The following is a 12,197-nucleotide window of genomic DNA, read 5'->3' on the forward strand; positions in this document are numbered from 1 at the left end:
CAGCTGCAGCCCTATCTGGAGAGGAGGGACCTTGCCTCAGTTATCCATGCACTAGCACATTAGCTGCACTGGTTAACTGTTTTTCGGAGCCCAATTTAAAGTGCTGCGTTTGACCTTTAAAGTCTTAACTGGTTTGGGACCAAATTACTTGAAAGACCACCTTCACCCATATCAGCCTGACTGCACCTTAAGATCAGCAAGAGGGCCCCTGCTCATTTGTCCACCTGTGACGGTCTTTTCTGCAGTGGCCCCACACCTCTGGAATAAGTTGCTATCGGGGGTCTGCCAGGCCCCATCATTGCAGGCTTTTAGGAAGGCCCTGAAAACTTACTACTTTACTCTGGAGTTCCCTTGATAATGTTTTATTGGACTGGGTTGTAGGCTGTAGGCTTTTATTTTTATGCTTGTGTTTGTTATTTTTAAAAATGTTTGCTGCTGTTGCTATTTTTACTGTTTTTATTACCATATTGGTTTTTATCATCTGAGTTTTACTGTTGTCCACTGCCTTCAGAGGGCTTCTGCCCTGAAAGACAGCCAAGAAATATTTTAATTAAACAAATACAACTAATTACATAAGCATACCATTCAAAAGCATTAATTCTTCCTTAGGATTGGTGGAAATGAGAATTAAACTCTGCAGCAGTCACATCCCATGTTAAGTTATCTATCTGGTCCAAGATCCAAAGAGAAAGACTCCCACTTGTTTAACAACAGCAGAAAGACTTTGAGATATAGGAAGCTGCCTTATATTGAGTCAGACCATTGGTCCATACAGCCCAATACTGTCGACACTGACTGGCAGCAGATCTCCAGGGTTTCGTGCAAGTTTTTCCTGCCACACCCGGAGATGCCAGGGATAGAACCTGGGACTTTCTGCATGGAAAGAATCTGCTTTACCACTGAGCTACAGTTCTTCTCCCTCTCCCTCTAAATTATACTACTAAAATGAAGAAAGCTTAAGGTAACCAGGAGCATATTTTTGTGTGAAAGGACTGTGAGCTCCATTATGATCTGGTACTCAAAACCAATTCCCGGGCTCAGAATTCTTTAATTTTAAGCAAATGTCTTTTGAACCAGGCTCCATTTGGTGGACCACAGGGTTCTAGCAAAAAACCAAAAACAAAATAGCTCTTACAAGCCTGAAGTCTGCTTGTCTTTGATGTGGATATATCCGCTGATTAACCTGGAGACATGTCTGTATGACTGATGGCCAGTTAAAACATTTGGCATCCTGGACACATTATATACACTGGGAATATGAGTCTTGAGATCATACTTCGAAAGTCATGTATGACTTGAATATATACCGCCTTGATAGCTTTTTAGCAAATAAGATGGTATATAAAAGTTAATAATAAACAAACAAACATGCATATAAAAGTATGCACAATTTGCATTATTTCTATTATCCTTCCTCATATCCTAAAATATGAAAGGCTGGTAGAAACTTGGGAAATCATACATACATCTGTAGACTCAGGCTCAGTTCAAAAAATACGCATGGCAATATTCACTCACAAACTGAAGCTTCAACATGTACCCCATTCTCTCTGGATTTGTTTTTAATTTCTTTCATATTTTTATCCTACCTTTCTTCCAAGTTGCTCAGGGCAGAAAACATGGTGTCATACAATTTTATCCTCAATTATCCTGTAAGGTAAGTTAGGCTGACAGAGTAACTCACCCATGGTCACCAGTGAGCTTCATAATTGAACAAGGATTCAAACACAGCTTCCTTTCTTTAGAAAAGCAAAGCCACCTAGGTTTTTTCAGTCCATCTACTATAACATATTAGCTATAACAGAATGTCTGAACTGTCTAATACACATATGTGATCTTTTATAAATCATCACAAAGAAAAAACACAATATAAAAAGTTCCCCAGACTGTGTGATTCCCATTTCTTTAAGGTGCTGCAAAAAAAATCAATGTATATTGAACTTACTGGAACATATACTTTTTTCAAACGGCATTCTTCTTCCAGTAGTTCATAGACATATTTAGTGATGATCTACAAGAGAAAAGAATTGCACGATGGTAACATAAATTGCTCCCGCATTTATATAAGTTTTAATGAAAGATTTACCCTTTTAAAAATTTACTAATTTAAAAAGGCAAAAAGGTTGCCTCACTACCCCAATGTATATTTTTGTCCAGACATGTAATAACAACCACGGATTGCACTTCCTGCTGTTGTGTGAATTATGTGCCCTAAAATGGATAAAAACTATTTCATATATAATACATATTCATAGATACAAGAATGGCTGTTTTGCTGAGAAATAGTTTCAAATCATAAGCAGGCCACCTAAAACAATCTGCCTTTGTCACTGCAGGTCCAGTTCATGAGCCATACTGACAGGAGACCTTTATTCACCCTTTATTCACTGAACAGAGGAGGAACAGGTCAAAGGGGGTCTAAACAGATTTTTTTTTACCCTGCCTTCACTCAGAAGGAGAGGGAGACTGACTGACTTTGTATTTTCCAAGTGGAACACAAGATAAAGTTAAGCAAACTTTATTTTAAAGATAAGTTAAGAAGTCTATTTCAGTCACAATGTTGTTCCAAATTTACAGAGGGGTTTCAAGACGTCATTGTATTAGCTGATATGACTCTCTCCCCCACCTCTGCAAATCATACAGCAGACCTTGCAGACAACTGAATTCTGAATTCATTTGAGCACTATCTTGAAGGATTTTATTCAAATACAGAGAATAAGAATTCCTCCAATATGCACATGTCTAGATTTTGCTCATGGAAGCTGGAAAATAAAGTAGAACCACCTGCCTCTTAAAACTTCAGGAAGCCCACTTTGGCTAAATTTCTAAGCACATCGTACTGGAATTAAATTTCGATAAATTACTGGGGATGCCACATTTAGGTTTCACATGCAAGATGCACAGAACAAAACTGAAATCCAGATAAGAATATCAACAACATACTCTGCACAAAATTTCCACATGCCTTAAAGACAAAAACCAAGAAAGTGAAAGTACATTATGAATAAGTGAAAACTGTCTAACTGTGTTATTGCTTCTTCTTTTTTTTTTTTTTAACCCTGCCCACTTTAAAACTGCAAGAGAAAGGGCCAGTTCGCACATCACACTAAGCCACCCTGAGAATAAGCTGTGGTGGATACCTTGCTCACTGAACAACCTACATTGCTCCCAATGGATGATCCCAGGTGTGCAGCGGCTTGGCATGGTTTCTTTCCCCTTCAATCCTCCCCCTCAGTCTCACTCCCTGCACATATCCCAGTGTCTTTTTGGCCGTAATCCTTTTCATATCCTCATTCCTACAGCAGGAGAAATTCCCAGCCACTCTCCCCACTTCGACTGCTACCCCTTTTCAGAGCACTTACTTTGTTCGCCACCTTTTAAAAAAAAGTTTTGTGCTTCAGAAGTAGGCAAATGGGTTCATAATTTTAAAAAATTATTTTCCCCCAATCCTTCATAAGCGCTCAGATTCACCAGCTTTCTATGTGCAATCTTCCCTTATCCATTTCCTAGTATATTACCTACTCCACTTCAGCACTTCCCTTGACAGCGGTAATATAGAAGGAAATTGACAAGACCGCACATGGTGGACACGATAATCTGCGCACACTTGCAAAGGACTTGAAAATAATACTAAAGAAAAATATGAACCCATTTGTGCAATTCAGAAGCACTGAAAAAAAAAAATGCAAGCAAGGTAATTGCTCTGAAAAGGAGCACCAAAGGCGGCAGGAGGGACAATAACTCCCAGTTGTCAATGGCATCCTCTCACTATTACACCTTGAACTGACATTTGTCCATTTTCTCCCCCATTTTGTTGCCCCCCCCCCATTGTGTTCAGTGATGGCTGAACAGGACGGATCAATTGGGATGCCTGCATCAGCACTAATTACACCTGCCCCAATCACACCACCTTTTTCCTCACCTTCAGGGAGATTTGCATCAATACAATGTTAAAAAAAAAAGTTCAGGGAGATTTGTGCAGATTTGCTGAAGTGCAGTAACCCCAGCAGTATTTGTTCCAAAGAGGAGCCGCAATGGGGGAGGGGAGCCAAGCCAAGAACTCCCATTTGTCAACTTCATCCTCTCACTATTATGCCTTGAACTGACACTTGTCAGTTTCCTCCCCACTTTCGAAGCTTCCATAAACCCAGACAGCAACAGCTGAACAGGACAGAGCAATTGGGAGGGGTCACTCTCTCCCAGCTGTGCCCTCCTGGGTACTTGGTGCAGCACCAACACCGACTTGAGGGTCAGGGAGGGGGGGTTGCCGTGGTCTATAGGAATTCAATCTCCCTCTCCAGGCTTCCTGCTCATTGGAGTGCAGATCTTGAGTGTTTGTACCTTGTGTTGGGTACCCAGGACAGATTAGGGATTCTGTTGGTGTACCGCCCACCCCGTTGCCCATCAGACTCCCTGCCTGAGCTGACGGAGGTGGTCTCGGACTTGGTGTTGAGGATCCCTAGGATGATGGTCCTGGGGGATCTCAACTTCCATGCCGAGGCCACTGTATCCGGGGCGGCTCAGGACTTCATAGCCGCCATGACAACCATGGGGCTGTCCCAACATGTCATCGGCCCAATGCATATAAAAGGACACACACTTGATCTGGTTTTCTCAACTGGGCAGGAGGATGGTGATCTGAAAGTGGAGGAATTAACATCTGTCCCTTTGTCATGGTCAGATAACTTCCTGCTGAAGTTTAGACTCCTGGCGGCCTCTCCCCTCTGCAAGGGTGGGGGACCTATTAAAATGGTCCGCCCCTGGAGATTAATGGATTCCGATGGATTCCAGAGGGCTCTGGGGGATTTTCCTGCTGGTATGGCTGGTGCTCCTGTCGAAGCCCAGCTCGCTCTGTGGAATGCAGAGATGACTCGGGCGGTTGACATGATCGCGCCCAAGCACCCTCTCCCTCTGAGGAGAGCCTGGCCAGCTCCTTGGTATACACCTGAGCTGAGGGCAATGAAGCAAGAGGGGAGACGGCTAGAACGCAGGTGGAGGAAAACTCGTGCTGAGTCTGACCGAACACAGGTAAAAGCCCACTATCGAGCCTACTCTGTGGCGGTGAGGGTGGCAAAGAGACAGTTCTTTTCCACCAGCATTGCATCTTCTCAGTGTCATCCAGCGGAGCTTTTCTGAGTGGTTCGCGGCCTGTTACATTCTGGGCCAGGGAGAGAGACGGTGGAACCCTCGGTAGCACGCTGTGACAAGTTGCACAGCACTTTGAGGATAAAGTCGCTCAGATTCATCATGAATTGGACACCACCATTAATGCAGTTCCATTGGTAGAGGCGTTCAGAGCACCGTCTGGTCCAGTTTTACTGGATGGGTTTCAGTTACTGAGGCCTGAGGATGCGGACAAGGTGCTTGGCCAAGTCCGATCGACCACTTGTGTGCTTGACCCTTGCCCTTCATGGCTTATTAAATCAAACAAGGAGGGGTTGTCCGGCTGGGTCCAGGAGGTTGTAAATTCCTCCTTGAGAGAGGGAGTGGTGCCTGCCGCTTTAAAAGAGGCAGTAATTAGACCACTCCTGAAAAAGCCTAACCTGGACCCAGAGGATGTTAACAGTTATAGGCCAGTGGCCAACATCCCCTTCCTGGGCAAGGTGCTTGAGCGGGTGGTTGTAGGACAGCTCCAGGCACTGTTGAATGAAACAGATTATCTAGATCCATTTCAATCGGGCTTCAGGCCTGGTTTTGGAATGGAAACTGCCTTGGTCGCCCTGTGGGATGACCTCTGACGGGAGAGGGACAGGGGGAGTGCGACCCTGTTGATTCTCCTGGACCTCTCAGCGGCTTTCAATACCATCGACCATGGTATCCTTCTGGATAGGTTGTCTGGTTTAGGAGTTGGAGGCACTGCACTACCGTGGTTCCGCTCCTACTTGGATGGCCGATTCCAGAAGGTGGTGCTGGGGGATTACTGCTCTGTGCCATGGCAATTGTGCCATGGGGTTCCACAGGGCTCTATTTTATCCCCCATGCTGTTTAACATCTACATGAAACCGCTGGGGGAGGTTATCCGGAGGTGTGGGCTGAGGTGCCATCAATATGCGGATGACACCCAGCTCTACCTCTCTGTCTCATCAAAACCAGGTGAGGCAGTGGCTGTTCTGAGTCAGTGCCTGGGCACGGTAATGGACTGGATGAGGGCCAATAAACTGAAACTCAATCCAGACAAGGTGGAGGTACAGTTAGTGGGTGGTTCGTCTGCCTGGCTAGGTGATATTCAACCTGTTCTGGAGGGGGTTGCACTCCCCCTAAAGGATCAGGTTCGTAGTTTGGGGGTGCTCTTGGATCCAGAACTGTCACTTCAGGCACAGGTGAACTCAGTGGCACGGAGCACTTTTTATCAGCTTAGGGTGGTATACCAACTATGCCCTTATCTGGACAGAGATTGCCTAGCTACAGTTATCCATGCTCTGGTAACTTCTCGTCTGGATTACTGCAATGCGTTATACGTGGGTCTGCCTTTGAAAATGGTCCGGAAACTTCAGCTGGTCCAAAATAGGGCAGCAAGATTGTTAACAGGGACTGGCCTGCAAGCTCATATTACGCCAGTACTTTTCCAGCTGCACTGGCTGCCAGTCCATTTCCGGGCCCGATTCAAAGTGCTGGTGTTAACATTCAAAGCCCTTAACGGCTTAGGGCCAGGTTACCTGAAGGATCGCCTCCTCCCATATGTGCCTGCCCGGACCTTAAGGTCATTGTCAGCAGCCCTTCTCCGTGAGCCCCTGCCAAAGGAAGTGAGGCGGGTGGCTACTAGGAGGAGGGCTTTTTCTGCTGTGGCACCCCGGCTCTGGAATGAGCTCCCTAGTGAGGTTTGCCTGGCGCCTACATTATATTCCTTTTGGCGCCAGGTGAAGACCTTTTTATTTTCCCAGGCATTTTAGCATTTTAGCTTTCTAAATTTTTATATTTGCTGTTTTAAATCTGTGTTTTAAACTCCTGCACTGCTGCTAGGTTTTATTGTGGTTGTATTGTTATATTGTGGTTTTAATGTTCTATATATTTTAAATTGTTTTATTTTGTGTTGTTTGGTTTTAATTTTTGTGAATCGCCCAGAGAGCTTCGGCTACTGGGCGGTATAGACATGAAATGAAATGAAAAAATAAACAAACAAATAAATAAATAACTAAAAATTGAGGTGGGCGAGTGTAATTACTGCTGATGGGGGCACCCCAACTGCTCCATCCCATTCAGCCGCTGCTGAACAGGACTTGCAGAAACATCGAAAGTGGGGGAGAAAACTGACAAGGGCCAGGAGAGATAATAACAACAACAACGAACCCATCTGCATACTTCCAAAGCACCAGGGAAAAAAATCCAGACCTTCAAAGTGCCTTTTCAGTATCAGTGGAGGGGCAGACATCACTGGTGTAGGAGGAGGGAGGTTGGAAGCAGCACTGGCAAAATCACGAGGAGTGGCATACGTTTTGCCACTCTTGCCAAGCGGCTCTGTAGCCGCTCAGGGCAATCCACGCTGTCACGTTCAGATATCGTGACAAGCCACCCTGAGAACAAGTCACCCTCAATAACCCTACTACAAGCCATGGGTTCTTGGGGTGGCTTGTGTGTGGTTAACAAGCCATGCTGAATCGTCTGTGCTGGGTTCGCACATCACGGTAAAGCATGCTGACACTAACAACGCTCACAACCCACCATGACTTATTGTGTCATGAGAACCCCGTCACTGTCTACCTAGTAAAACTTCCTCAGTAATTGGAAGTAAGGGGTATCTGATCAGAGTACTCCTGTTCTCAGCTATTGCACCAAAACAATGACACGTTTGAGGAGCTATCCTTTGCACACACAAAAAGTAGTCTTCCCTAGCTCCAGTTCACAAGCTCCAATAATTGCTGCTGTCCCAGTGCAGGTGGCAAAGCAGTATAGGTGGTTAAGTGCCAGAGCAAAGCAACAAACTGCTACCCTGTACATTTCTATGAACAGTCTTTTGATCTGAAGAATATTTGCAATAATGAATGATTATATATTCTTAGGCTTAAGCCTAAGAATATATAATCATTCATTACTGCCCTTTGCAAATAACTCTGATATAATTTAGATTTCAGAAGCATCACAGTATTAATAGAAAGATCAGTCTTTTCAGAACATCCCTGTCTACAGTAAAGCTGAACAAGAATGTAAATGTGGGCAATGAGTTGATTTAAGACATGTTTATCCCAAAGCAGCATGTTAGAAACATATACCCAGTACAATTTTACCCATAGGGCCTAACTCCTTTTGGTTCACTTAAATCATCTGCCATTTTATGGAAACAGTAAAGCACTTAGTTATATAGGTTAAGAGTACAATTATTGAAGCAAACATAATGGTAATAAAGGACTCAAAATCTGATTGTGCCAGCCACAAAATGGCATCTAGCTTGTGGTGGAAAGAAGGGTCAAGTGTTATATTCATGACTGCTCCATTTTATCCAAGTTGCAGAAAGAAATAAGCATATTGCACAACATGGGTGACGATTCTAACAGAAGCAATATCAGAGCACAATACAAAATGCTTCTGATGTTGTATGTTGCACATGCAAAAAATGGACCAGCAGAGCATGATCTTGATTATAGCTTATACCATGATCCTGATTATAGCTTTTATTCTTCATAACTTTATTCTCCCTTGTTACTATAACTAGCAGGGTTTAATTTGTTTTGCTTTTTTGCTGTTGGTAGTAAGTCCTCCAAAAGCTAGATCCAGCTGCACAAATAAGAGATCTAAACAAAGAAATGTATTTGTGGTAAGCAAGAGTCTATCCACTTTTTTTCTACTTTACCATTTCAGGATATATGGGAAAACGCAAAATGAATTCCAGCAGACTTCCCTGCAGCAACTCTCAAGTGATGAAGCTGACCTGAGGCTAGATACTGTTCTGCTATATGCTTGGGTTGAATAAGCTCTATGTTGACCCTAAAGTGACAAACCTGCCAGTAACAAGAGATGCCAGAGAACCTTCTGATGTACAACCCTTGACTAAGCACCAATTACAGTGAAAAGCTATCCAAAAACTGCATAGCAGCTAAATGAGCTTTCAAAGAGTTATTTTCATCTGAAGATTGGGAGAGGAGAAAGAAATCAATGGTTTTGCATGAGGGTGTCAGTGTATATCAAATTACTGGTGCTTGGAAGTGAAGGTCCATGTTGACTAGCTGAAGTTGTCTGCATCTTAATTATGAGAGAGCAGGCTTCAAGCTCTGCAGTATGATTTTTCACACAAAATCAACAGTCTGGGACTTGAATCTTCTCTAGTGGAGCATGCTGCCGTGGGGCAAACTATATTTCACAAAAATGGCCTCCAAGAACCAGATTGTACTACTGATAATTTCCCTCACTGACATGGAGATCTATAACTTTTCACATAATTTCCTGTGGCTGGGATCACTCCTCTAGAGAGGGAACCACTTGCTGAAGCCTTCCTCCATTCCATTTTATAAAGTCTTCCTTCCCATTATTTCTGGTACATCTCAAGCTCTTTGTCAGGTCATTATCTGCTAAGACAGCTATGTTTCTATTCTAAAACCTGCAACCCCAAAAGAGAAGTATGGATGCTTTAAACTGATCCCTATGACAGATACTTCTGTGTGATGAGCTATTCACCTGGATCAACTCACAAAATGGAAAGCATGCTACAGCATTTGAGGTAGCAGAGTTGTAGGAGGCTTGTCTGCACGTTAGCTGACTTCATACAAAAAGTTCACCATATGAAGGCCACTGAAATGAAGTTTATTTAAACAGCCACTGTACTGATGGTGTTTCGTGTACATTTGCATTATTTGTGGCAAGCTTAAATGGACAGACAGGCATTGATGAACAAGTTTGAGTGGAGTAGCACAGCATTTTACAAAGTAGTAAGAAAGAAACCGAGTATTGGAGGATGTAAATAAAAGATACTTGTAACAGTAGAAAGTAAGCAGGAGGAAGGATGCTATATTCTTATCAAACCAGGAGTACTCTACTTCGTATGTGTTGGACTTGTGAATGCATGAAGGTATTCTATATTTCTATGTTCAATTATATATCGCAAATAACCCAAACAGTACATAGCCCTTCTTTATTGACCCTTTTATCCATTTTTGATGACACCCAAAAGCAATTACTTCTTCAGGACCTTACTTTGTTACTTTTAGCGCAGGGAAGAAGATAATAGCACAGTACTGGGAAACAGGTAGAGGTTATAAACTGATGGGTGATTTTCAAACATCTGAGCAGTATTCTTCGTTCAAAAACAAACTCAGCACAATAGATTGATTAGAAGGATGATTAAACGAGATTTGTTTATAGAAATTTGGTTTCCCTGTATTATATACATCAGTACAAATTCTGCACAACACCAGTCACTGAGAGCACAGCCCTACTTTTGGAGGGGTATAACTAAAAAAAAATGAAAGGCTTACAATAGAAATGTTAATGAAAACATAAGAAACTAGTATATACATTATTAATCACATATCCTGTGTCTTAATTCTGTATGGCAATTAAAGCATGCAGTGTTCTACAGTCTGCATGCGTTTTGTGTTGTTCTACTTATATATCCTTGTTATGTATTTTGTTAGAACAAAAATACAATAAAAACATTAAAACAAGATGCCATGTCTGAAAAGCCACTAGGATGGGGGGAGGGGAGCTGCTCATCATTAAATCTGTTAACTTCTTTCCAATAGGTGCCTGTGAGTCTGTCAGGCCGACATCAAGGATAGGCATGATTGAGCACCTGCTGAGGGCCCATACCCCAGCAGGGGCCGCCAACAAGAACCCCTTGAAATTGTTCCTCTTATTCACCATTGCAAACTACTTGCTCACTTGTCTCTTGCTGTGGCCCAGACAACAGTGGTGGTAAGAAGGAAGAACCGGGCATGTTTAGTCTTGAGAAGACTGAGGGGAGATATGATAGTGCTCTTCAAGTACTTGAAAGGTTGTCACAGACAACAAGGCCAGGATCTCTTCTTGATCATCCCAGAATGCAGGACATCCCAGAATGCAGGACATGGAATAATGGGCTCAAGTGACAGGAAGCCCAATTCTGGCTGAACATCAGGAAAAATGTCCTGACTGTTACAGCAATACGACAATGGAACCAATTACCTAGGGAGGTGGTGGGCTCTCCCACACTGGAGGCATTCAAGATGAGGCAGGACAGCCATCTGTTGGGGATGCTCTGACTTGGATTCCTGCATTGAGCAGGTGGCTGGACTCCATGGTCTTGTAGGCCCCTTCCAACCCTACTATTCTATGATTCTATAAGAGCAGAAGATGCCACTGCATACTTGCTCACTAGCTCTCTGCCTCTCAGTCAGGCAAGTAGTAACAATGATGAGAAAGAGGATGAGGAATAAAAGCAGTTATTGACAATGATGTTAAGAAAATAGACTGAGGAAGGGGGTTCATTGAAGGCATCTTGCGCAAGGGTCTTCAAAGAGCTAGAGCCAGCACTGGAGTCTGTGACACTCATAATCATTTTCTGAACTGTTACAATGATACTTTGCATAAAAATGCAACATTCCCAAAAGAGCAGTCAGCCTTCAAGAAATTATTCCAGAGCGGTAGCCATGTTAGTCTTTTAAGGTGCTTCAAAACTTTGTTGCAGCAGTCTAACCAATTTATTGTGGCAATTGCTTTCATGGGCCAGGAATGTAATGCATACTCTGCATTACAAATTAAAAAATATATCTTTAATGTGCTAACAAATCATGCAGGATGGCCTACAGAGTTAAGAGAAGAAAGGGTCAACAGTAGCTCCTCAAAAATACTGATGTGGTTGCTGGGAAACCCTGTCTGAGCAGGAAGTCTAGAGTGGTGTGAAGAAAGAGTAGCAAAACTAGGAGAAACCCAGCACACAGAGAACTCAGCACAATCTTGGTGGTGTATCAAAGAAACAGACATGCTAACAGAGCAGGAAGCAAGCTGAGAATAAGGGTGTAGATACTGATGAAGGTATATAACTGAAGAGGATGGTTGTAGAGTTAAGAATCATGGACATTTCAGCATAAATGTGAAAGATGGGGCTGCCACCTTAAATGGGATCCCCATGTTTAATTCCCTTCTTACAAAAATAAACAAGGGGCTCCCCATGTTTAATTACCCCTTATTTATCTTACCTTACGTTGGCTGTGTTCAGACACAGTGCTAAGCAATGGTTTAGCATAACAGAATAAGCCTCGACAAGTCTGAGATTCATACACCCTTCCCTT

The 12,197-nt window shown here is 43.1% G+C and overlaps 1 protein-coding gene across 38 annotated transcripts in view; it reads right to left on the bottom strand.

Moving 5' to 3' along the window:
* Positions 1-12,197, bottom strand: part of ARB2A (ARB2 cotranscriptional regulator A) — a 362,761-nt gene that overhangs the window by 309,878 nt on the left and 40,686 nt on the right. For 20 of the 38 annotated variants that reach the window (XR_014787657.1, XM_084833655.1, XM_084833670.1 and 17 more), the window contains 2 exons: positions 1,946-2,011; positions 464-523 (listed from right to left, as the gene is read on the bottom strand). The exons of 2 other annotated variants lie outside the window; for them this stretch is intronic. Coding sequence is in view for 35 of the 36 variants with exons in the window: in XM_084833655.1 (XP_084689781.1) it covers positions 464-523; positions 1,946-2,011 (126 nt within the window). In the remaining variant the exon portion in view is untranslated. The remainder of the gene's footprint in view (positions 1-463; positions 524-1,945; positions 2,012-12,197) is intronic. 16 more of the 38 variants (XM_084833666.1, XM_084833661.1, XM_084833685.1 and 13 more) reach the window with 1 other exon arrangement.

The sequence above is a fragment of the Heloderma suspectum genome, chromosome 2 (assembly GCF_057233095.1).
Source record: "Heloderma suspectum isolate Gila_16-S chromosome 2, 16-S_ref, whole genome shotgun sequence".
Taxonomy (NCBI): domain Eukaryota; kingdom Metazoa; phylum Chordata; class Lepidosauria; order Squamata; family Helodermatidae; genus Heloderma; species Heloderma suspectum.